Source organism: Anopheles coustani, chromosome 2, assembly GCF_943734705.1.
Source record: "Anopheles coustani chromosome 2, idAnoCousDA_361_x.2, whole genome shotgun sequence".
Lineage (NCBI taxonomy): Eukaryota > Metazoa > Arthropoda > Insecta > Diptera > Culicidae > Anopheles > Anopheles coustani.
Window position 1 is genome coordinate 58395612 of NC_071289.1, and position 22083 is coordinate 58417694.

General features: G+C 45.5%; 2 protein-coding genes across 2 annotated transcripts in view; both read left to right on the forward strand.

Annotated features, from left to right (window-relative positions):
- Nucleotides 1-22083, forward strand: part of LOC131263280 (large ribosomal subunit protein eL8) — a 77520-nt gene that overhangs the window by 18867 nt on the left and 36570 nt on the right. The gene's annotated exons all lie outside the window — the stretch shown is intronic.
- Nucleotides 3159-14871, forward strand: LOC131264711 (serine-rich adhesin for platelets). The gene is made up of 11 exons (XM_058266981.1): nt 3159-3626; nt 3762-3906; nt 3979-4362; nt 4442-5374; nt 6438-6783; nt 8468-9047; nt 9592-9914; nt 9981-10162; nt 10233-10805; nt 12587-13063; nt 13138-14871. The coding sequence occupies exons 2-11, from the start codon at nt 3844-3846 to the stop codon at nt 13630-13632; spliced, it is 4356 nt and encodes a 1451-aa protein (XP_058122964.1). The 5' UTR covers nt 3159-3626; nt 3762-3843; the 3' UTR covers nt 13633-14871.

Here is a 22083-nt window from a genome sequence, read left to right on the forward strand (position 1 = left end):
GAGGAGGATTTTCTGGTAGAGCAGGAGGAAAATGTTATAGAAGAGCAGGAAGATGTAGAAGGTAGAAAAAAATTGCGAGTAATGGTAAGTAAGAGAAACAATAAAACCGTACCATTACTCGCAATTTTTTTCTACCTTCTACATCTTCCTGCTCTTCTATAACATTTTCCTCCTGCTCTACCAGAAAATCCTCCTCTTCCTCCAAAATTTCGTCCTGCTCCACCAGAAATTCCTCCTCTTCGTCCAAGATTTCCTTCTGATCTTCCATCTGCTCTACCAGTAATTCGTCCTCCTCTTCCTCCTGCTCTACCAGAAATTCCTCGTCTTCTTCCAAAACTTCCTCGTGCTCTTCCATAAATTCCTCTTCCTCTTCTTCCAAAATTTCGTCCTGATCTTCCAGAAGTTCCTCCTGTTCTGGTTGTACATCGTCTTGCATTTCTATTGCATCCTCCTCCTCTTCCTGCTCTTTTCGGCACCTGAAACACCTGAAACAACGGAAAAACTTGATTAAACCCATTACGTTATTTTTGAACCTCTGTATCTAATCGTTACACAAGCTCAAATAACAACATATGTATGCTGCGATTGATTTATAGACTGTTTTGAAGACAGCAAATTGCTTTTCATAGTCAACTAGATTCAATCGATATGATTTAAAAATTTTACAGATTCTATTTAGATCTCAGTTGTCTGAAATTTTAAATTGTCTCAATTCCTGATTGTTTAAAATCTACCTTCTACATCTTCCTGCTCTTCTATTACATTTTCCTCCTGCTCTACCAGAAAATCCTCCTCTTCCTCCAAAATTTCGTCCTGCTCCACCAGAAATTCCTCCTCTTCGTCCAAGATTTCCTTCTGATCTTCCATCTGCTCTAGTGTACTGAAATATGTTAGACGACATTTCAAGAATTTGGCAAAATGGGTGAAAATGTTGTTTCTCCATCGACGCGAATTGAACCCCTATCGTCCGAAATCGTGTTTAGCCGTGAACACGATTGTCTAAAATGCTGTTGGTGATGCCTCGAATGCTAAAGCGACTAAAGTACGGTACCGGCCTTTTTGATGTAAAATGCAGCTACGGAAAGCAGTTCCAATTGCACACCTCATACAACTTGCTTCACCCTGCGGGCAGGCACCGCAGGGCTGTATCTAAACGGTATCGTGCGCAATGTTGAAATTGACCGCGTAACGCAGTTCAGGAACAACACCGTACGTAGGCACCGTTTTTATTTCTTGAAGAGTGCGTTTTGAAACATGTTTCAAAACAAACCCAAACTCTCCACTATCTCTCCACAGTTCATAGTCTACGTGCAAACGGTTTGATTTAAAATTTCCGTAATTTCTGTTTTGATCTCTGTCTGCACACTGATGAGTATATTTATATGTGAGGTTTCATATTTTTCTCTTACTTAACAAAACTCCCAAATTTCGTAGTTCCTTTAATATAATTTTTTTTTATTTTAAAGACTTTGACCTATTCTTCTTTAATGTAATGATATTGATTACGGGTAATATAAACACCTTTTGTGCAGCGATTTAAATGTTTATTTAATTTGATTTGTTTAAAAACATCAACTCATGTTAGTCATTGTTTCAATTACAAAATTGTTACATTTTTACAAAATATACAAATACAAAGTACAAAAACAATAATAAATGAAACTACATCTAGCTACAAAAAAATAAAATATGTAAAACTCCCAAAAACCAATCCATGATATGTTTTTTTTCTGTGGGGCGACGATTCCGGTATCCTTTTTATCTTCCAGCTCATCTAGGAGATCTTGGAAAACCAACTCAGTTTCATCTTCTTCTTTGACGTCTTCGAGCGACGGTCCCCGGCCCTGGAAATGAGAGAAAACATGTCAATAGGTACGGTCACTCGAGACGAACCTTTGATGGCGAAGCTTTCACACACTATTACAAACGAATGCCAAAAAAAGGTTCGCCGAACCTTTTAGCGTTCACACGTAACGAATCGTTGATGTAGTTTCATTGATAGTTGGTAAGAATAAATCAAAGTAAGCATTGTAAACAAATGGGGAAATCGAACGGAACGTCAAAAAGGTTCGCGGCAAAGGTTCGTGCTATCCACCAAAATCGGTGAACCTTTTCTGCTCGAAAAAGGTTCGCGAACTCTGCTCGATTCACTAACACATTCAAGAAAAGGTTCGCCGAGCGTCCAAATTCGAGCAGGGTTCGTCTCGTGTGACCGTACCTAAAGAGAATCAATTTTTTGGCTTCTAATAAGAACTTTTTTAAATGGACACGCCGAAGCGTTTGAAAACCGACACCTTTCTCGGCCGCCTACGCTGGTTTTTTCGGCCGCCGAGTTTTTAATGAAACCCGGCCGACAAGCTTATCGAAAAAGCACGTGTTCGGGAGACTGGGCTCTTCAGTGCGAACAAAACTTCCCTCCTTTTGGTATGAATCGAGAAGGGCTGAAACAAAATTAGAAAATGTCTAGCGGGATACATCTGTTTTAGTCGATGTTTGAAAATTTGGCGCAAAACGACCTAAATCAGAAGCAAGGTTATTAGAGTGAAGCAATGCTAGAAAGTATTTCTTTTCCAGTAACCTTGACCACGCGGCAATTGCCTATTTAGGATCAATCGTTGAATTTACGCTATGCTTAGAATAGAACTCTTGTAGTTTGATATTTTGGCTAGGATCTGAATCCACAAGATCGTTTAACATTTAAAATAATTTGTTTTGAAAAATAAATTGAATTTCTTTTAGGATAAATCACCTTCTATATATATCTTGAACTCAATAAATGGTTAGTGGTGGGATACGCATTAAGGTGCGACATTTTCTAATGAATCAGTTTAAGTAGCTCAGATTCGGAGCTAATTAGCAACCATGGTACTTCATTGTTTTTTTGTTCATATTTCAGTGCTTTAGAGTTTTGATCTTACCATGGAAATATTTAATGTAATTGTTGTCGGCGGTTACGCACCAGGCTTACTTAGGGGACCATTTTTTTAAATAAAGATATTTTCATACAGATAATTTTTGGATCGGATCGGAATAAGAATCTTTCTGTAAATGACCAACGCCATCCACCCTACCTCTGCGAAACGAAACGTCGTGCGGTTAAGAACTAAAGTCGCAGGAATATCGGAACATTCTGGACCGCGGTCCGCAAGACCGATTTTTATTACGTTCTGCTAACTCTTTGCTCTGTGAATTTCCTCAATTGTGATGTAATTGCGTGTAATCCATCGACAGTGCTAGCAGAAATTGCATGTGATTGCGAGCGACACACTCGCAACATAGTCGACGTAGCAAACGTCGCGATCACCAAAAGGGAGCTACTTTGGAATGCTGGTTCGGGCAGCCTGTCGATTGCGCTACCTGATCGATATTTTCCGTTTCCGCCACCAACAACGAATGTAGTGGCTTAGTCACCAACGAAAGCGGTTGCAAGTGTTCTTTTCCGGTGGGGCCGCCGTACCCGTGTGCTTCCTTCCTATGTGACTGTGATTATATTTATCATCCAGTTATCGAGTGCGAGAGAAGGGGACGGACGTCTGTTGTTCGCAGCTTGTGCGCATCTCGCAGCCGACTAGAGAGGAAGTTCCTCGCCCGTCAATAGCATAGTTGCAAAACACCAGCAGGAAAAGGTATGCAAAACTTATGCCGAACCCAGAGGAGGTGGCCCAAGTCGATTTTTTCCCTTTTGACACCCGCGTTGTCTATTTTCCGTTCGAGTATCTCTGGAATGAATCTTTTTTAATCGTTTTATTGGTTCGTTTCAGTTGCGTGTGCAAGGTGACATCGGAAGCAGGCAGCCAAGCTGGAGGTTTAAAAGAAATCTACATCACACGTCACTCCTAAAAGATGATTAACTTGAAAGTGAAAACTTTAGACTCACAGAATCACGATTTTGCAGTAGATGATGAGGTAAATACTACATGCACTCCGTTATGATGTTTACATCCCTCGTTAAAACTTGCTTCATTTCATTCCTCGCAGATCACCGTCCGCCAGTTTAAGGAACAGATCGCTCAAAGGATCAATGTTTCCGTGGAGCTCCAGCGGCTCATCTACTGTGGTCGGGTACTGGCGGACGATAGAGCGCTCAAGGACTACGATGTGAACGGGAAGGTCGTACATCTGGTGCAGAGGGCACCGCCCTCGGCCCGTGGCACCAGCTTGAGCGGTGGTGCTGATGCGGGTGGACGTGGTTCTGATGAAGCTACGCGTGCTTCGCGTCGCTCCCGAAGCAGTGACAACGCATCACGTAACGCCGGGTTCCGTGGTTTCGAGGGACAGGGCAACCTGTTCCGTGGTTTTGACGGCCTCGATACGATGTACTTCGGTTCGATGACGTCGATACCGCTGAACGTGAGTGCAACGGTAAGTTGGGGACTATTATGGGCTTCCGCTGTCACGTCGTTGTTGAAAATTAATTGTTCCCCCTATGTTTCCGTAACAGAACGTCACACAGATTCCCTCGGTTAGCTCTTCATCGACGCTATGCAACAACCGGATCACCGTGGCGCGTCATATGCTCGACTGTGCCGACAGCATTCTGAGCTACCTGGAAAATCCGTCCCTGGGTCTGAATTACAGCGCGATGGACTACCTCTCTCAGCAGACGATGGAATCGACCGTGTTCGAGGTGGGCATCTCTGCCGTCGGCGATATGGAGGTACCGCACAGCCAGATGCAGAATTTTGTGAACGCGTTCCAGGGTGCGGTCAGTGCGGCCTTTCGCCAGAACGGTATGTCGAACGTGACCGTACAGCAGCCGGACGGGTTGAACGGGTCGGTGCAGGTGTTCGGTACGGTGCCGGACTTTGCCGTGCTAACGCCACCCAACACGAGTGCCACGGCGACACCAGCCCACGAAGGATCCGGCACGTCGTCGGCGTCGAGCAGCAGCAGAAGCAGCAGCAACGCCAGCAGTAGCAGCAGCAGCAGTAGCAGCAGCCGAGCCGGAACCGGTGGAAGCTCCAGCAGCAGCTCCAGTACCTCCTCGAGCACGTCGTCGTCGGAGTCGAGCGCTGAAAGTCGACGTCAAGCTCGCCCAGGTCCGTCCAACAATCAAACGACCAGCACGCAGACGCTTGGCGAAGTCGTGCAGCATATGAGGAACGTACAACGCCGAATGGAACCATTCATGCAGCAGTACCTGGATATCCTGCAGGATGATCCACCGTTCGAAGAGTCCGATACGGTGGGGCGCGAAAACGCACAGCGTGTGTTCGATCGGGTTTCGGAAGCGATGCACTACATGTCACATGCCCAGCATGCCATTAGCGACCTCATGCTGGACCTGCAAATGGCCACCCCACGTCATCTCTGCTGTCGACCGATTTTAGTGGAACAGAACGCGTACGTTAGCTCCGGAATGGCTGCTGTGCCGGTAAGTATTTTCATGCCTAGATCCGTGTTATTTCTCATTGAGGAGTAAAGTGATGATTTTATAAACAACTGAAACGAAAAAGTGATAACCGTCACGTATAATCAAACAATATTAGAACTTGTTATACTAGGGTGGTCCCCGTAAACCAAAACAAGATCCTTCCTCTTAATCTCCTACCATCAATAGCGTAAATGTAATACACACTAATTGTGGAATCTTGGAATTAAATTATGGTACATCTTTTGGAAACTCATCAGGCATTGGTGGAAATAGTATTCCATATGTCGGTATTCTTCTAAATGCTGTTTGGTTTCATTTATCAGAAAATCAAAGTGATTGGGTCGCACCTGAATGCCAGAAATTAATCTGTTCACGACAAACTCTAAAGTTGCGAACAGACGCGCAGTTGCGTGTTCGTTTGTGGATAGTCCCATTTAGTGAAAGAAGCTGGATCATTTTCGTCATTTTATTTTTTAATATTTATGATTAGAAGTTCCTCTCTAAACCATTTGTTTCGTTTGAACTTGTGCGTGGACGATTTAAACACATATATAGTGATATCACGTAGCCTATATCTTATGGCAACTTCGGGGAAAATTAATTTTTCCTGCTTTTCTTTGTTATACTCACACAACATTCTTTTACACTACAATATACTCACAATTGTCCTCGGTCGTTCATGGTTTTTTTCTTTTTGGTTAACATCGCACGTTTAAAGAAAATTATATATTATTAATATCAAATTTACGAAATTTGGTTATAATTACACAAAAAGCAATAGAAAAAAAGTAAAAACTATTGCACCATCTCTCAAAAGGGTGTGTGGGTCGTAACTCTCAGTAGCTCACCCAATTGCAATTCACATTACTCTTTTTTTCCACTGGTAAACAATGCTATCAATGCTAACATTTTTGTCAAGGGCTCATTCTTACGGTTTTTGTTGATATTCTTGAAAAATATAGAACTGGCTTATCCATGCTGCCATGCGTTTACCACGCATGTGTAGAAGTTGAATATCATTTCTAATTATTTCAATGTAACTTTTTTTCTCGATCGCCCCCAGCACAACATAAATTTGGCAAGTTTGTTGCGCAATAACATGAACAACAACAACAACAACAACACCAATAATAATAATAATCCTGAGGTGGGAAACAACAACGTCAGCACGCCGGTCATCAACATAGGCATAACACCGCAACCGGCATTCTTTACGGGAGTTTCAAGTGGCGGAGGATCGCCAGCAACGTCAATGCGTCCACCATCGAGTGCTGCCGTAGGGGGAGGGGGAGGAGGAGGAGGAGGAGGTAACGCTACGGCGGCACCAGGAGGGCCAGGGACGACCACTACCACCAGTAGTGCTTCTCAGTCCCAGCAGCAGCAGCAGCATCAGCAGGCTCCAACAATAGGTCAGTCTACAACACCAACACCATCAAGGCCACATGGTGGCAGTCGCGATGACGACATTGTTACCTCTGTGTACATCCCGCTGTACGACATGGACAGTGTCCGAGCGGTGCAGAACATCCTCGGCGAGATGCCTCCACCAGCGGCAGGTTAGCAATCATAGCGAATGTGTGTGTGTGTGGGTGGTTGTGCGCAAGAAGCAGCAATCTAATCTCCTTGCTACTTTAAGGCGCCCGCTCTATCAAATTTCGTTCCGTGTGTTAGCTTCCCCCGCCCGATTGGTGTTCAGGTGGATTGCATTACCTTTGCTTGGCTACTATTGTTAACCTGTTCATTTTCAAATGAACGTGTGTTATTCCTAACGTTCTCGCGATAATACGAATAACGGCGCTGGTGCACAATGTGTGATGTGGCTCAAAGGCGGCTTCCACGTTGACTAACATGCGATGCTACGTTCGACTACAGGCTTGTGCCACTTCACTATACACTTTACTTACATACACACAACGTTCCTACCTCATTCTAACGCTCTTCTAGGGAGAAGAGACAATCCCGTGGTGCTTGTCCGCGACCTGCTGCTGCCGAGGGCCCCACGGACAGCGTCTGCCGATGGCCGATTGCAACCGCCATCGTCCGGTGCGGGCGCCAACAACCCGCAAACACGTAATCAACCCACGGCCAACATTAACTGTACGTTCCATTTCCAGTTTTTCTTCCTTCCCACCAATGTTTAGTGATTTTTGTTTCATGGTCTTTTTAAAATTTGTTTTTTCGAGGCTAATCTTTCCGATTTCAATTTAACGTAACCCTCGAATGTTTAAGATGTTCTGATTGTATCCCCACTAAGTTAGTATTTGTATGCTTTACGCATTCCACCGTTTTAAAAATCTACATTTGAGTCGGGCAAACTTCTTCTTATGTCATAATATGCTCGATGATAACAGAAAAGATGAAGTTGGTTTGCTATCCGGCATAACACCGTATCTTGGTTGGGATGGTATATTTCAACAAATGCTGACGGAGGGATCGAAAGCAAATAGATAATCTTTATACGGCTTTTTTCTCACGTTTCATATTTTTTTTTTTTTGTGTTTGAGAGCTAGCTGACGCAGACATTTCCTGAACTTGAATATTGATTTACTAAAACACTGTAAAACACTGTGTTGCTCAGGTGGTCTAGACGAACTCAGGCCATCCCCGGTTGGCATAAAAAGAATCCGTCCGGGATGAAGACTAGTTATTGTATTTGTTTTTTAAGTTCGAATGTGTTATTTCTTTTCTTTTTAAATAATTTTGTCAGTTAAGTAACTAGTCATGTTATTGATTGGGAACAAAAGTACAATTTGTGTGTGTTTGCCCTATAGACAAGAAAGTTGCTACCCCGTGTGATGATGGAGTGTTCCGATGAACATCAATTCGTTTGGCTTTCACATTGATTGAATTTTACGGTCGGCCGAGTTCAAGTGTTAATTGATGCTTATTGATTGTTTTAACTTGCGTATACGTTTTCGCTAGTAAGAGAGAGGTTGGCTAAGGTTTTCTGTACCTACTACTGTTTGAAGTCAAAAGAGCTCCTTTCTCGGTACTGAAAATCTTTACATTAGGAGTTTACAGAAACAGATGAATGAATTTATCACCGCAGATGTAACTACATATTTGATTTACCATCGAATTTCATTCTTCCAGCAGCAGCAGCGGCCGGAGCAGCAGCAACAACTGGAAGGGCTCCAGCCAATAACAATAGCACCGGAGCATCCGCTGGCAATGCCGCTAATGCAGCGCAGTTTCAGAACAACAACACGCACATGCAGGTTGCTCGCCTGATACAGGCGGTCGTCAATGCTGCCCCCATCCTCTCGGATATTCACGTGCAGATCAACACGACCGGCGGGCCGGGTGGTAATCAAGGTGGTGCTGGTTCTAATCCGATCGGCAGAACACCGCCAGAAGCACCGACTACCGGTGCTAGCGCACCACCGCAAGGTGGCAATCCGACCAATACGACCACCACCAATACCAATAGCAACGGAGGAACGGCCACTGCGGGTGCTGCAGCTGGTGGTGGTGGTGGTGGGGCTGGTCCGACAGTAATGGAAGCTGCTGGTTTGGCCTTTGTACCCCGCTTCGCCACCGTTACACTGCCAACCACCTCGACCCAGACACGTTCCACGTCCCGTCCGCACGTGCACAGCATACCACCACCGGCGGCATCACACATTCGTAATCTTCGTCCCGTGCCGACCAATATACTGTCCACGTTTGATCGGTAAGATTTTATGTTCCTCATCTCACGCTCATCTTATGGTAGTTTTTACTGTTTCCTGAAAAAACAGCTGATTCATAGTAACTTTAGAATGGGTTTAAATTCTTTCTCCATTATGGCAAGAGACGGAGCATTGACACAGCCTAACTGATTTGATTTCAGAACAAAATAAACTTGATGCAAACATTCGCATTGAAACTTATTTGTATAACACCACCCCCTGCGGTGGACAAAAAAGTTGGTGTTATAAAAAAACAAAATTACTGTACTTCGAAAAATCTACACTGAAAGTTTAATATTTGATGGACCGTTTTTTCGACATTGCCGCTGTACCAAAGCGATTGTGGGTGGTAAAAGTAAACCATCTTTCAATATAAACGTAGCTTTGCCATTCAATAAGCAACTGCTTCTTGATACAAATAAGTGCGATAAGCACTTTCTTTTAAGGAAGGCAAACGTCCAAATAACATACCCTATCTACCACAGAATCGGCTGTCTTGTTCAACGCACTGCTGACACGTCGTATTTGTTTTCTTAATCTTTGTAGATTTCTACCGTGCAATAGCCATCACATACGAGAAACTAGCAGCACGGATCGGCCCGGCGATGGACCCGCCAACAGAGCCGAGAGCACCGATAGGCCCCAGCGAAACAGTGCTGCAGCCGAAAGATCCCAACAAGGTGTACGCGCAACTGCTGGTGATAGAACCAGACAAAACAGTGGTACCGGTGCAACCGCTGCTGCTGCTGCTACCTCCGCCACGCCATCCTTGGCTAGCAATGAACAAGCTTCCGAGGGAAATTCGGCTGCAGCTGGCGCAACGGCTCCATCAGCACCGGAATCCCCAGAAGATTTCGATATGGCATTTGGTAGGTGAAGGACGATAATGAGATTAACACTCTTATTGATGTGTCTTTCGCTTCATTTTTCGACAGCCCGTGAGATGTTCGGTCCATCGCCTGTCACCCTGCTCGGAAGCCATTTCGACCTGTCCGATTTCTTCAATCTTGTACCGTCTGCGAACACGTTCAATCGCGTACGCGACTCACTGCAGACGTACGTCAGTCAGACGCTCTTTAGCGGGCGCCCATGGGACGACCAAGCATCAATACGGGAGGTAGGTTTGTCCGATAGTCCTCGAGCGAATAGCAGCAATAATATGTGCCATTTTATATCCCCTGACCTAGGTGACCAACGAAATCATCGAACGAATGCTGCCCGTGCTGGCCCAAGTGACGCAGCACGATCGCACGCAGTACGACACGCGTGCCTCGCTGGCCAACCTCGTACGCAATGCCTTCCCGACCTGCCTCACGATGATCCGCCAAACCCGGACACCCTACTACGGCGTGCAGCTGGCACGCTTCCTTGCGGAGGTCGTGCGTCGGTTCTTCATGATCCTGGTCGTTGGAGTGGGCCGCACCAATGCGCGCACCATCGTCACGGACCTGCTGCGCAACACGCTGCAGCAAAGTCAGCTTTCCGATTCTGACTTTGCCATGCTGCTGCAGCCGACGATAGACCGCTATTTGGACGGTGCCAGCCGGGGGCACATCGTAGAGATCGATTCATTTCTGGTCATTCGTCTTCCGGGACCACCGTCGGCGGGCGATGCTGCCGTGTCCGAACTGACACCTGCCGCAGCGGATGTTGTTGTGCCGGAATTCCAAATCTGCCCGCTGGTAGATGCAGCTGGCGAAGGCGGCAGTCGTTCGTCCAGCATGTCGTCGAGCACCGGAACCGGCCAGCGGGAGTCTAGTGTGAGTAGCTTTTTTTAAGCTGTATGGAGAAAGCATGGTTTACAAATACCTCTTGGGTTGGATAGTCTTCTGCTTCTTCATTATGCTAGCCGGGGTGTATCCTTCTACGCTAAATCGAGTAATTTGTTCCCTTATACTTATTCAAATGCATATCGACTCTGTCCGAACTTCTATGTCCACCACCCAGCGAACAGAAATTCCATGAACAGAGCTCTGATGATCAATCTGATGGAACCATGATGAACAGTGCATAAAATCGCGTGCAAAAGGTCCGCGTTGCGCTGCTATCTGCGAGTGCAGAGTGTACGTGTATGGGAATTATCGCCGGTTTAATCTTTTCACCAATACTATGTATGTTACGGGCTATGGAAAATGCTTCGTCATGGGTTCCATCAGATATCTGTTCATACCATGATCAGAGCTCTGATCAGAGCAATTTTGTTTGTCGGGCAGCCATCCACGGGAAGGATGTTTCCTTCCGTTTGTCAGATCACAAAACCACACGGTCAGCTTGATCGGATCAAACACCACGGTTGTATGACGCCTGGGTTTTATCTGACTTAGTTTTGGGTTTGTGGGTTTCGGCCGTAGGTTTTGAGTTACAGGTTTCTGCAACGGTCCGGTTTGCCCTACTTCTCGTTACCCTATTTCAGGACAACCGTGCACTGCTAGCCGCACTAGTGCGCTGTTAAACTGTGACTGAGGTTGAATAGTCAGTGTGATTTCATTTTCAGAATTTTTGAAAGTAATGATACAAACTTGTTTTGTACAGCAAACCTCTGCTACATTTCGAGTTGGATATTGCCCATTCCATTTGCGCTGCCGAACTGGAACTGATTATCGAGCGATCGAATGAAGTACTGGTTCATTTGTTTACGTTTTTAGAAAAGATTACGCATGCGATTATAGAGTATGAAAGCCAAAACTGATTAAGACAGATCGAGTACAGTTCCAGTTCGGTAGTGCATCAGAGCGGATGTTAGCAGTGCACAAGTTTCCTGAAGTAGTTAGCAGAAAAGTAAGGTTAGCTTACGGCACGACCGCGTGGTAACGCCGAGCTGGAGCTCAGGTCAGTTTCAGTCAATCAAGCGGACCACGAGTTTTTGTGTCCTGACAACGGAAGGAATTATCCCTCCCGTGGACGGCGGGTGGACATATGGCTATTATAGCCGGTCCTAAAGGACGAGCCCCTTCATAGGAGTTCGGACAGAGTCGGTACTCTGATTACGAGTAAGGGAACAAATTGTTCGACTTAGCGTAGGAGGTTATACCCCGACTCCCATAAAGAAAGAAGAAGAAGACAGATCGAGTATGGAAATTCACAATTACACTAACGATTACGCTTCGTATCCCGTATCCTTTGTAATCAAATTTGAAGTATGTTTCAACGACCTTGATTACGCATCCTGATTTCCCGCACAGTAGTTTATCGTATTACACACGAATGACCGCTAGTGTTGGGTCGTAGTAAGGGACACACTCACAGCACAGCAATGTGTGGTAGCACAATAAAACACACGCACCTTGACAACAAGTTGTGGTAGCACAATAAAATGTCATACCGTCATACCAATGTAGTTCATAACTTCTATTGATAGGTTGAAGTTGGAGAGAAACAATTTTCCAATCGTTTGCCAAATACCAAATGATACGCACCCATTTCATACTGGCATCATCAGTGCCCGCTTAAAAGCATTCGGACATGATTCCAATGCAATCTATTGTAGTGTTAAAAGAACTAGAGATAGATATCAATATAATTTTCACTTTCGTTTCTACAGCCAATGGACGTCGATGACATGGAGACTACGTCCACTCCCGAGCTGGTGTCGGACATAGCGGAAATTTCGATTTCGATTGAGCCACCCGTCATGAACGTCGACCAGTGTGCAGCTATAGTGATCACAACTAGTCCGCCTTCCGTAGACTCCTCCAGTTCCTCCGCGTCTGTCAGCGCTTCGGCGGCAAATGCTCCCGAGCGGCAGCAGCAGCAACAGCAGTCGGGTGACGGCCAGACTACAGCTTCCGCAACGAGCAACGCAAGCGAAAAGCCGGCATTAGGTACGATGGCGGCCGCTACCGCCGCCGTGACGCTCCGTGCAGCATCACTAGCGGAACCCCCGGTTCCACCGCCACGGCCGACCGATGATGACGAGGAGATGCCGACCGTTAATATTGGGGCCGAGTCATGGCATCGGCATTTCCCATCCAACTGGATACCGGTTATCTCACGAGATCTCGGCAGACAACGGCGGCAGGTAGGTCTCAATACAGACCACGGACTCTCGCTGGTTGAGCTGAATCACCATTACATCCATCCCGTTTTCCACAGAATCCTCAGGCACCTTTCTCGGACGCCTACATCTCCAGCATGTCCTCGAAGCGTCGGAAGGTGATAACGGAATCGAAACCCCCGAACGACGTACACTCACTAATATCGGACGGCATTAGGCGCTCCTTCCTCGGCACTGGCATCACACCGACCTGTACGGGCTCATCCACAACCGGTGGAGCCAGTGGACGCCTGCGTACTGCGGACACATCTTCCACATCCAACGCGTCAATGGCGGCCGCAAGCAGCAGCAGTGGTGGAGATGGCGGTAGTATTCGTGCTGCTGCCGGGGGAACGCCGGCCAACGTTGGTAATGCTAGCGGCAACCGGTTCCGCACGCTGGATGAGCTGGCCAACAGTATCGCCAACGACGGAGCACTGCAGATGTCCTACTGCGAAGCGATGCGTGCCAGCATACGTGAACGGCTGGCAAAGGATCCAGATTACGACGCCACCCGGTTCCCGAACTGTTCCAAGTTTTTCGAGAAGCAGTAGAGCGGCCAGCAAACGATTATCAGCTTAAACCCCGCCACAGCCGCGCCAACACACTCGCCGCCAGCATTTCTTTTTCCAACCCAAAGCGTATCTTCGTTGATCATTACCGGAAGAGTCGGGATTTTTTTTGTTTTGTCAAGATGCACTTACTTAAGGTATCTTTTTTTTCGGTTGATTCACCTTTATTCTTAAGAGAGCTGTAGCTTTTCTTTCGGTTCAATGTGTGCGTGTGTTTTTTATTATTGTTTTACATTACCCTTGTACACATTCTCACACCGATACTAATGACGTTAGTGCATGCGATGCGCTATGCCTTTGTTTCTGAGGAAAATGCAAAAAGACGAAGTAGGCGGAGAGATAAAAAGAGAACGAGAAACAGTAAATATTTAAAGTACAGATTAACGGGCTGCTGCAGCCCACGGATGATGATAATGACGTTGCCAGCGCTTGAGGAGTGCAAGTTCTGTAAAATGATACAAAACATAGAACGGAATTATAGAGTATAGGCCGTCGGAGATCACATGTAGATGAAGAAGGCAAATGTATAGTTTAGTAAACGCAGAGACTGGAGCAAAGAGAAGGATAGAATATTTGTTGCCACAAGGAGTAAAACTTTGTAGGCTTGAACGAAACACAGGACTAAGCCTATCCAACCTAGATTGATGCACTTGTTTCGCGTGGTCCCCGGACGCTGATCCATAGAATAGGCTTCAGCATGGAGCCCAGCGACGATAAATCTAAATCATATTTCTATTCTAAACAAATGCGTGGTTTTCGAAACAAGCGAACTAACGAACATGATCGACTTCCCCTGTTGGCACTTTAAAATTCACGAATTAATGGAACATTTTTGGAATAGATGAAAGGTGGAGTTAGATTTTTGTTTTTTCTTTCACTTTCATGTCGCTTTCATCATATCGCTTGCGTGTATGCTAGCATTATTACGCTATGTTTTCGCCCTCAAATCCCCAAAAATACGTGTCGTAAACACACGCAATCGCACTATAGTTTGTTTCGAGTTTCTATTTCGTACTCAGTAGCCTCCGGAATGGAAGGTGATTGTTATTTGGTTTCTTTTGTTCCATTGGATTTCAGTTCAGTTTCAGTGTTACCTCATAACGGGCAGAAAAGTGTATCGAAGTGCTACAAAAGATGAAGAAAAATACAAAAAAAAACATAGATGAAAGGGACACATCTTATAATCTACTCAAAATAACTAGGAAGTTACAAATAAATCAAGCTAGCCTAAAGGGAACGAACGCGGACCGCCGTGTGGAACCGTTTTATTTGACCGATGACCGAAGGCATACGTTGGCAACAAACTCATCTTTCCCTGGCAACAACACACGAATCGGAATCGGTCGGCGTCAGGTTGTCTATTTTGGAACCATTATTTCACCGTTCGAAATACGCACTAACCCCCGTACACCGAAGATGGAAGGTGAACAATTAAAATGCCATACCCGGAACCGAAGGAATTCCACTTGAAAAGTCGTATCTCACACGTTCACCGGGTTGTTTGGCACGGGATATCAATCCTTCTACCAGTGTTGCGAAATTGATCATCTCCCGAGACTCGTGTATAGTCAGTGGCGATAATGACGTAATGCACGGTCCGCTGAATCGCAGAAACTCCTTCCAGTGACGGCATTGGACGGCCCATCCTCCCGGGGGAAAGTTTACTCAATCGGTTTCCATTCATACTTTCTCGACAGTTTGGTGCTGCTAATCGCTTCATCACTCGCAAGGGAACGGGGCATGTCGGCCGGTACGATCATGTGATCGCATACAATACGATCGTGGTAGAGAGGGCGGACCGTAGCTGCCTGCGGGACGAGAGGACGATTCTGGAGCACCCCATGGAATGCTAAGAATGTTAATTGGTGTGTCCGCCCGCGATCGTTTTGGCGGAACCGAACCGGCTGAAGTCGCCGGTTTTCGATCGAATCCATCGGAACCGGACTTGTTGAATGCTGAGAATGCTGAGGTGCTGCTCCACCCGGTTCCTCGGCTAAAGAAAACCCCGTGACTTTGGATTTGGAACGAATTCGGTGCCGATGACGTTCCCCGGTAAGCGTGTCAAGTGGAGGTAAGTGGACTGTTTTTCCATGGTGAAGGAATGCGGGATCGCAAAACTTAATAACCCGTCCATTAACAAACATGCATTCACATTTGTGGATCGATATTATAAATCCTACTTCAATTGTTCGACGAGATTGTATGAGGTAGTGTTTGTGATTGTGATTGGATTTTTTTACGGCCATCTCCGTCTCCGGCTTGTCTCCTCGAACTAATCCACGGATCCACGGTCGATCGCCCCCGTCTTCGGCTGTCCACCCCATATAAAACCATTGAGCGATCGTATTTCGCCACAGCGTGGAGGACAGCAGATATTTTTAACCTGTTTATCAAAGTGGCAGTTAAATTTGCGCATAAAAAAGCGATCAGACGGATAAAAATATCCATGTCCTCCTCTTTTGCTACGGAAAAAGGTACAATCATGGTTAAAATTAACTCAACACCTTCATATCTCCATGGACAACGCGTGGGTTTAAATTTGGAACCTCACAGCCGGCGAAATGCGAAGAATGTCAAATATTCCTTCTGGCCGATTGATCCACCCGGCCCCACCGGGGTGCAGGCTGTTCATGTCCTGCCCGGTTCGATTCGACCGCAGTTACGCTCGCCACATCCTATAGGCGCCACCGACAACATTTGTTATGACAGGTTTACGAGTTTATTTTCTTCATGTCGATGGGATAATTTTGGGACGATGTTTGTTGTTTTTTTATGTTACTATCATTCTGTTCGGAAATAAAATGCTATTTCCAACACATGCTTCCCCCTGTTTTTCTCGTCCCGCTGGACATGGGAAGGTGCATGATTCACACATTTTTGGATTACTACTCACTCACCAGGTGGTGTGAAGAGTAATAAATTGCAGTGAAATTTTACCATCGACAATTGTAGTTATATCAACTTAGCTTATGGTTCGTTTTAATTCAAGTTCTTTTATTTTTATTTTTGCAAATTTAGGTTAGCATTTATTCTAATACCCCTTTGCGTATTACTATTTTTTTTTAAATATTCTAATGTGTTTACAAAAGAAATGAAAAAGGTCATTCATTCCTTTCATAAAAGTACAAATTCATAATAGAAAATAGGAAACATAATCGAAAAGTCAGATCTCAATCCAATATATTATTTTACGTGACCATATAAACTATGAAATACAAACAAGCGAAACATATATGTACACTTTGGCCCAGTTCAATCATTCAAATTTGAGTGAAATTAGCTATGGAAGTCGTGTGTGCCGCAAGAAACGATTTTGAAAAGCGTTTGAAAAAGGAGCTTCAATTAAGAAAAGTCCAAGAAAATCTTATTTAGTGTTATGAAATAAAAGATGTTTCAAATTTTATGAGAATATATTGGTAAGCGACATCGATCGCTTACCACCAAACGATTGGTAGAAACATCGAAGGGGATTACACTGATATGAAGATCGGTAATCCAAACGCTTAAAGGTAAAAAATGGTTTCGCATTCCGCTTGTGACTGAAATTTGCTACTCGTCCTTTTACGCAAATTTTGTTTGTTTTAAGGTCTTAATCAGGATTCGCTTAGCAATGTTCAATGTCGTTTCTAAGCTCAAACACGATTAATCCACGGCGGCACTTTATGGTTGCGGATCATAGTCCAAATGCCAGACACCAATTGCACATCCGATGCGGAATGCATCCGTTATGTGACCCCAGACTGGCAAGAGAAGAAGATGACAGCGAGAGTTAGTAAACTCTGATTTTTCTTACCGTTTTCTCCGACATGCTTAGGCCTCCAGATTAACCACACGACCGGGTTCTTTTCCCAAGGCGCGTTTGCGGGATCGTCTCAACAGTAGCCAGGACACCTACTCATCCGCACCCCGCCATTTGGAGATGGTATCGAATTAATTTTATTTATCGCAACCATCATAAGCCCCACCGTCATGGTAATTAATTTGCATACCGATAGCGATGTGATGGCGCCCGAACGAAACCACCATTCCTTTTAGGCTTCTGGCGCCTAACCTTTTTTTTTATATTTTTAAAGGAGCTCGCAAAGCGAAGCGAAAAGCAAAAACATAGGCACCTTTCGGCCCGCAAGACATTCGCACATACTTTTCGTCCAACGAACCGCGGCAGATTTGCAGCAAGAATTGCACAAAATCGTGTAAAAAGAATGTGCTTTAACGCTCGTAAAGGATCACTGATGGGGTACGCTTTTGGGCCAACGGTCGCCCTGACGGCTTCCGTACGGCTTCGTGGCGCTCGATTGAGAATGTGTTCTTTTTAGTCCGTATGTCCGCGTGCCCGAGGGATGGTATGCGAGTTATGCCAAATATGCGGATCAACATGATGTGCTCTCTTTTTATAATATTTTTCAGCGCGACATAATCTCGCCCCCGCAGAGGAAAGCACCGCACGGGTCAGGCGCCATCCGCCATCTTCGCTGGGCTGCCGTATTTTGCCAAAGAAGATGAATTTATATGACTGTTCCGGCTTGTTGTTTCGGTTTTTTTTTCTCATACAGGGTGCCACGGTAGGAGGGCAATTCAGACAGGTTTTGAAGAAATTTCGCGCGTTAGCTGCTTATAACACTTTTTATTTTGAGTCCAGGTGTTTTTTTTTTTGCATTTCGACCCGTATATGCTGTTGTATTCGGGCAAGCAATTTACAATAGAATAGAATTCTATTACTTGCATGAGTTATTGATTGGAAAAGAATAGCATTAAAACACATTTTTATTGAGATTTTAATCTGCAAATTTATCCATGCTTTATAAATTCGATCAAAAGCCAAATGATATTTACAACCACTAATTAAACCATCAAAGCTTTGATATTTGTAACGTTGGTTAGAACTCGGCATTTTAGCGCTGGGTTTGAATCTCAATCGACCCGGAATCTCCGGAACCTTCAGCGAAAAAAGATGAAGGTTAAAATAATACAAAAATTATGTTATTTATACATAATCTAAACAATTGTAAAAAAAACACACTATGCCAGTGATGGTAAACTCGTTTAACCTCGCGGTCCGTATTTCCTCCCAAAATAGGTTTGCGAGGCAAAACGTATAACTGACTGGATTGATGAAAATATGTTCATATCAGTGTGGTTTTATCTTAACAGTCAATCATGTTTTATACTTTCATATTATTATTACATTATATTACTTCTTTCATTATATTACTTCTTCTATTAATAGAGAAGGTTTCTTAATCAATCGTTTTCCAAAGATTACGAATTCAAATAAAATTTTTTTTAAATATATGTTGCAGTTCAACACTATTGTGCTTTTTGGTAAAGATTTTAGAAATGTAAAGATGCATTATTACAACAGGTAACTTATTGCTCCACATCTGTTGCATTCCATTTAGAATGCAGTATGCGATAACTAGAGCGTACCTCAGAAATATTTGAGAGCTTAAAAATTAAACAAAATTACCACCGCGCAACATCTTGAAACATGCCATTTCCAATAGCTTAACATCGTTAGACAACCATTGACAAAAATCAAACAGAGTAATATCAATATAAGGAGTTCTCTCAAAAAGTATCATTTTGATATATTACCGCTGAGTTAGTTTAATGATCGTCAGAAACATGTTTGACTCCCTGTGAAACACAAATGCGTTCAATTTTTTTAAACTATCAATTCTACTAATTTAATGATACACTGTACAATACGATGTACCTATTTGTGGGCTCATTGTGTTAGTTTGTGATGGAGAAAAAATGGTTCCACTTATTATTGTGGAGCAAATATAGCTGTTTCATACAAGATTTACACCGAAACGTTCGTAAATTAAACATCTATTAAGTAGCGCTTGAGGATAAATGGATCAAGGAATCAATCCCAAAAGGGACCACTACTAATCACTATGATGTACGTCGAATAGTTCCAGCAACACGGAGAAGCAACCAGAGCAAGAAGGCATGATTTACGTGACCACATGGAGAGAGGGTTGGGATGAGAAACCGGAGAGCTTGAGAGATCGGATTTGCAGCGAGGGCCATCATCATCGGCGCCGCCGTCGTCGTTGTCGTCGTCATCTCACGGCTCGCCGTGAGAGCATCGGCTGCCGGTGGATGCTGCCGGCGCAAAGATTGGTCCAGACTGTGACACACACCGTTGGTCCCGTCGCCGTCAGGACATACACCGACACCGACGTTTGGCTGTGTGGCTGCGCGGGTGTGCGCGGGTTTGTTTTGCCACCTTTTCATTAAAAGGAAACTGTCCGTTACGCTCCGCGCTCAGTCGATGCGAGACCGTGGTAGGATGAACACATCAGTCCGGTCGGTAAAGCAGCAGCAACAGTAGCGACAGCATCATCAGCATCACCCATCGTACAAGTGTCGTGCGGTGCCGCATTAGTAGCCGCGTTACGGTACGTTACATTTCCCGGGGCTGCGAGTACCGGGTCGAGTGTGTATTCGATCCGCGGACGGTGGTTGTGGTTCTGGTCCCCTGGAGGCACTTCGGGAATGTACGGTGAGCGGATAGTGATGAGTGAGGATCGTGCGAGAACGATCGAGCCACGACCTGCCTGCGCTTCACCGGGCATCATTAGTACGCGCAGCGTCTTATCAGACGGATCGGTCGGTCGATCGTGGAGCTTGCCGAGCTCCCGGAGCCTCGTTCGAGATTCGCTGGAGTGAATTTGGTTAATTTTCTTCTTTGTTCGGCCTCTGTGAAAAGTTTGCCCTGGTTTACCTGGAACTGTGCGGAAACGGACCGAATTTTGCCTTGGGTAAGACTGAACGGGGCCGGATTTTTCTTCACTCATCTCACCCAACACGCAGCGATCGCGCTGCTGTGAGTGAGTGAGCGAACGAGATGCAGTGCCCATGGGCCCCTGGGCCAAGCCAATCAAACCCAGAGACGGGTGCCAGTGTATTTCAAAAAATAAGTCTCGGTCGTTCGCATTCTTATCAGCCGTCAGTGACATATTGAGTTTGGAGAGCAATTTTCGATCCGCAGCGATCCGGTGTCGATCGGTTTCTAGAATTTCCTCCTGCAGTTCTTCATGCTCATTAGTTTCGAGTTTGGTCCCACGCGGGAACTGTTTACGGGTAAGGCGAGTACACGGTGGCTCGAGTTTGGGTTCGTAGCCGAACCTTTCCGTTCTGGACCGTGGTGGTTTGGGTGAAAACCGTAAAGTGTCCACTCCTCCCGTTGCATCATCGGGCTCAGGCGCGTTAGATTTCTGTTATATCGACGTAATTTGAACCATCTCCTGGGGGATGGCGCCATTTGGCAGGTGTCGCGGGGCCGGTTCGGTTGAATTTGCTGACCAAATTTAAACAAGCCCGTCTCGCCGCAGTCGATTTGAGTGTTTGTTTTCGACGGGATCTTTGCATCGCGATCACCCCAATCGCCACCGCTGCTGGAACGGCTGGAGTCGAATACACTCAACGTGCAAATTCGACATTCGAAAAACGAGTATTAACGAAAGAGCAGGAGAGTAAAATACCCATAATAAACAGCATCAACTTCCCTTGCCCTTGCCCTTGCTGCCTCACTGCCCCTTGCCTGACGCCTTTAATATTCCTTGCGTCGTGGGTACTGTTCACAACATACCCGCCCCACCCCGGCGGGTGCAGGTTCTACCGTGGCGCTTTGCGCTAGCGGTGTCTTCCTCATGTTCCGCGGCGGCGGTGGCGCTAGATTGTCGGCAACGTTGTTACGTTCGCATTATCGCAAGTAGCGCACGAAACGTAAACACTCGACCCGATGGAAGGAGACGCTACGGCGGACCAAACGGCGGAGGAAGAAAGCCGTTCCGCGGGAAAGACAGATTGTGCGAACCGAACCGGCCCAGGGGCCACCGCCGCCGCCGTCGCGTTGATGAAGCTAGTGGGCTCGCATTGATTGACAGAGCCAGAGCGAGTCATCATCGAACGAACGAACGGCAAACGAGCCCGATCCGTGCGCCGTGCGACCCGGTCGAACGAACAGACAAGCGATCCTTGTGCTGGACTCCTGTGGAATTCCTCCTCGGCGAAAGACCTCCACCGTATCGTCTTCCGGCAGCCTGAGAACAGCTGAGAATGCAAACAGATGTTTGCGTCGATTTAATCGGTAGAATCAGTGCATTGAGTGGAGGAATAACAGTAGCGAAACTTATAGTACAAATCCTTTCTGAGATATTACATACCCCGTCCCATTTGAGAGTGTTTTAGGCTATAATTCTTGTGATTCTGTTTTTCCCCAGTGCTAGTCTAGTGGTTTTGACATAACAGTGAAAACAAAGTAAAAGTGAGCAAAAAAGATTCGTACAGGGTCGTCCCGGTGACTCCTGACCGTAAAAGCGTGACTTATACAGGTGAACGATCCTTCCGAAGGAAGCGCATCCATCGGTGGATTATAAGTGACAACAGTCAGTGCTGTTTTAGGGTGTAGCGTGTAGC

Excerpts from the sequence above, each read along its gene's own strand:
- LOC131264711 (XM_058266981.1), top strand. The coding sequence starts at position 3,844 with ATGATTAACTTGAAAGTGAAAACTTTAGACTCACAGAATCACGATTTT. Across the intron at positions 3,907-3,978 it reads ATTTTGCAGTAGATGATGAG|ATCACCGTCCGCCAGTTTAA; the intron begins GTAAATACTACA and ends CATTCCTCGCAG. Across the intron at positions 9,048-9,591 it reads ATACTGTCCACGTTTGATCG|ATTTCTACCGTGCAATAGCC; the intron begins GTAAGATTTTAT and ends TAATCTTTGTAG.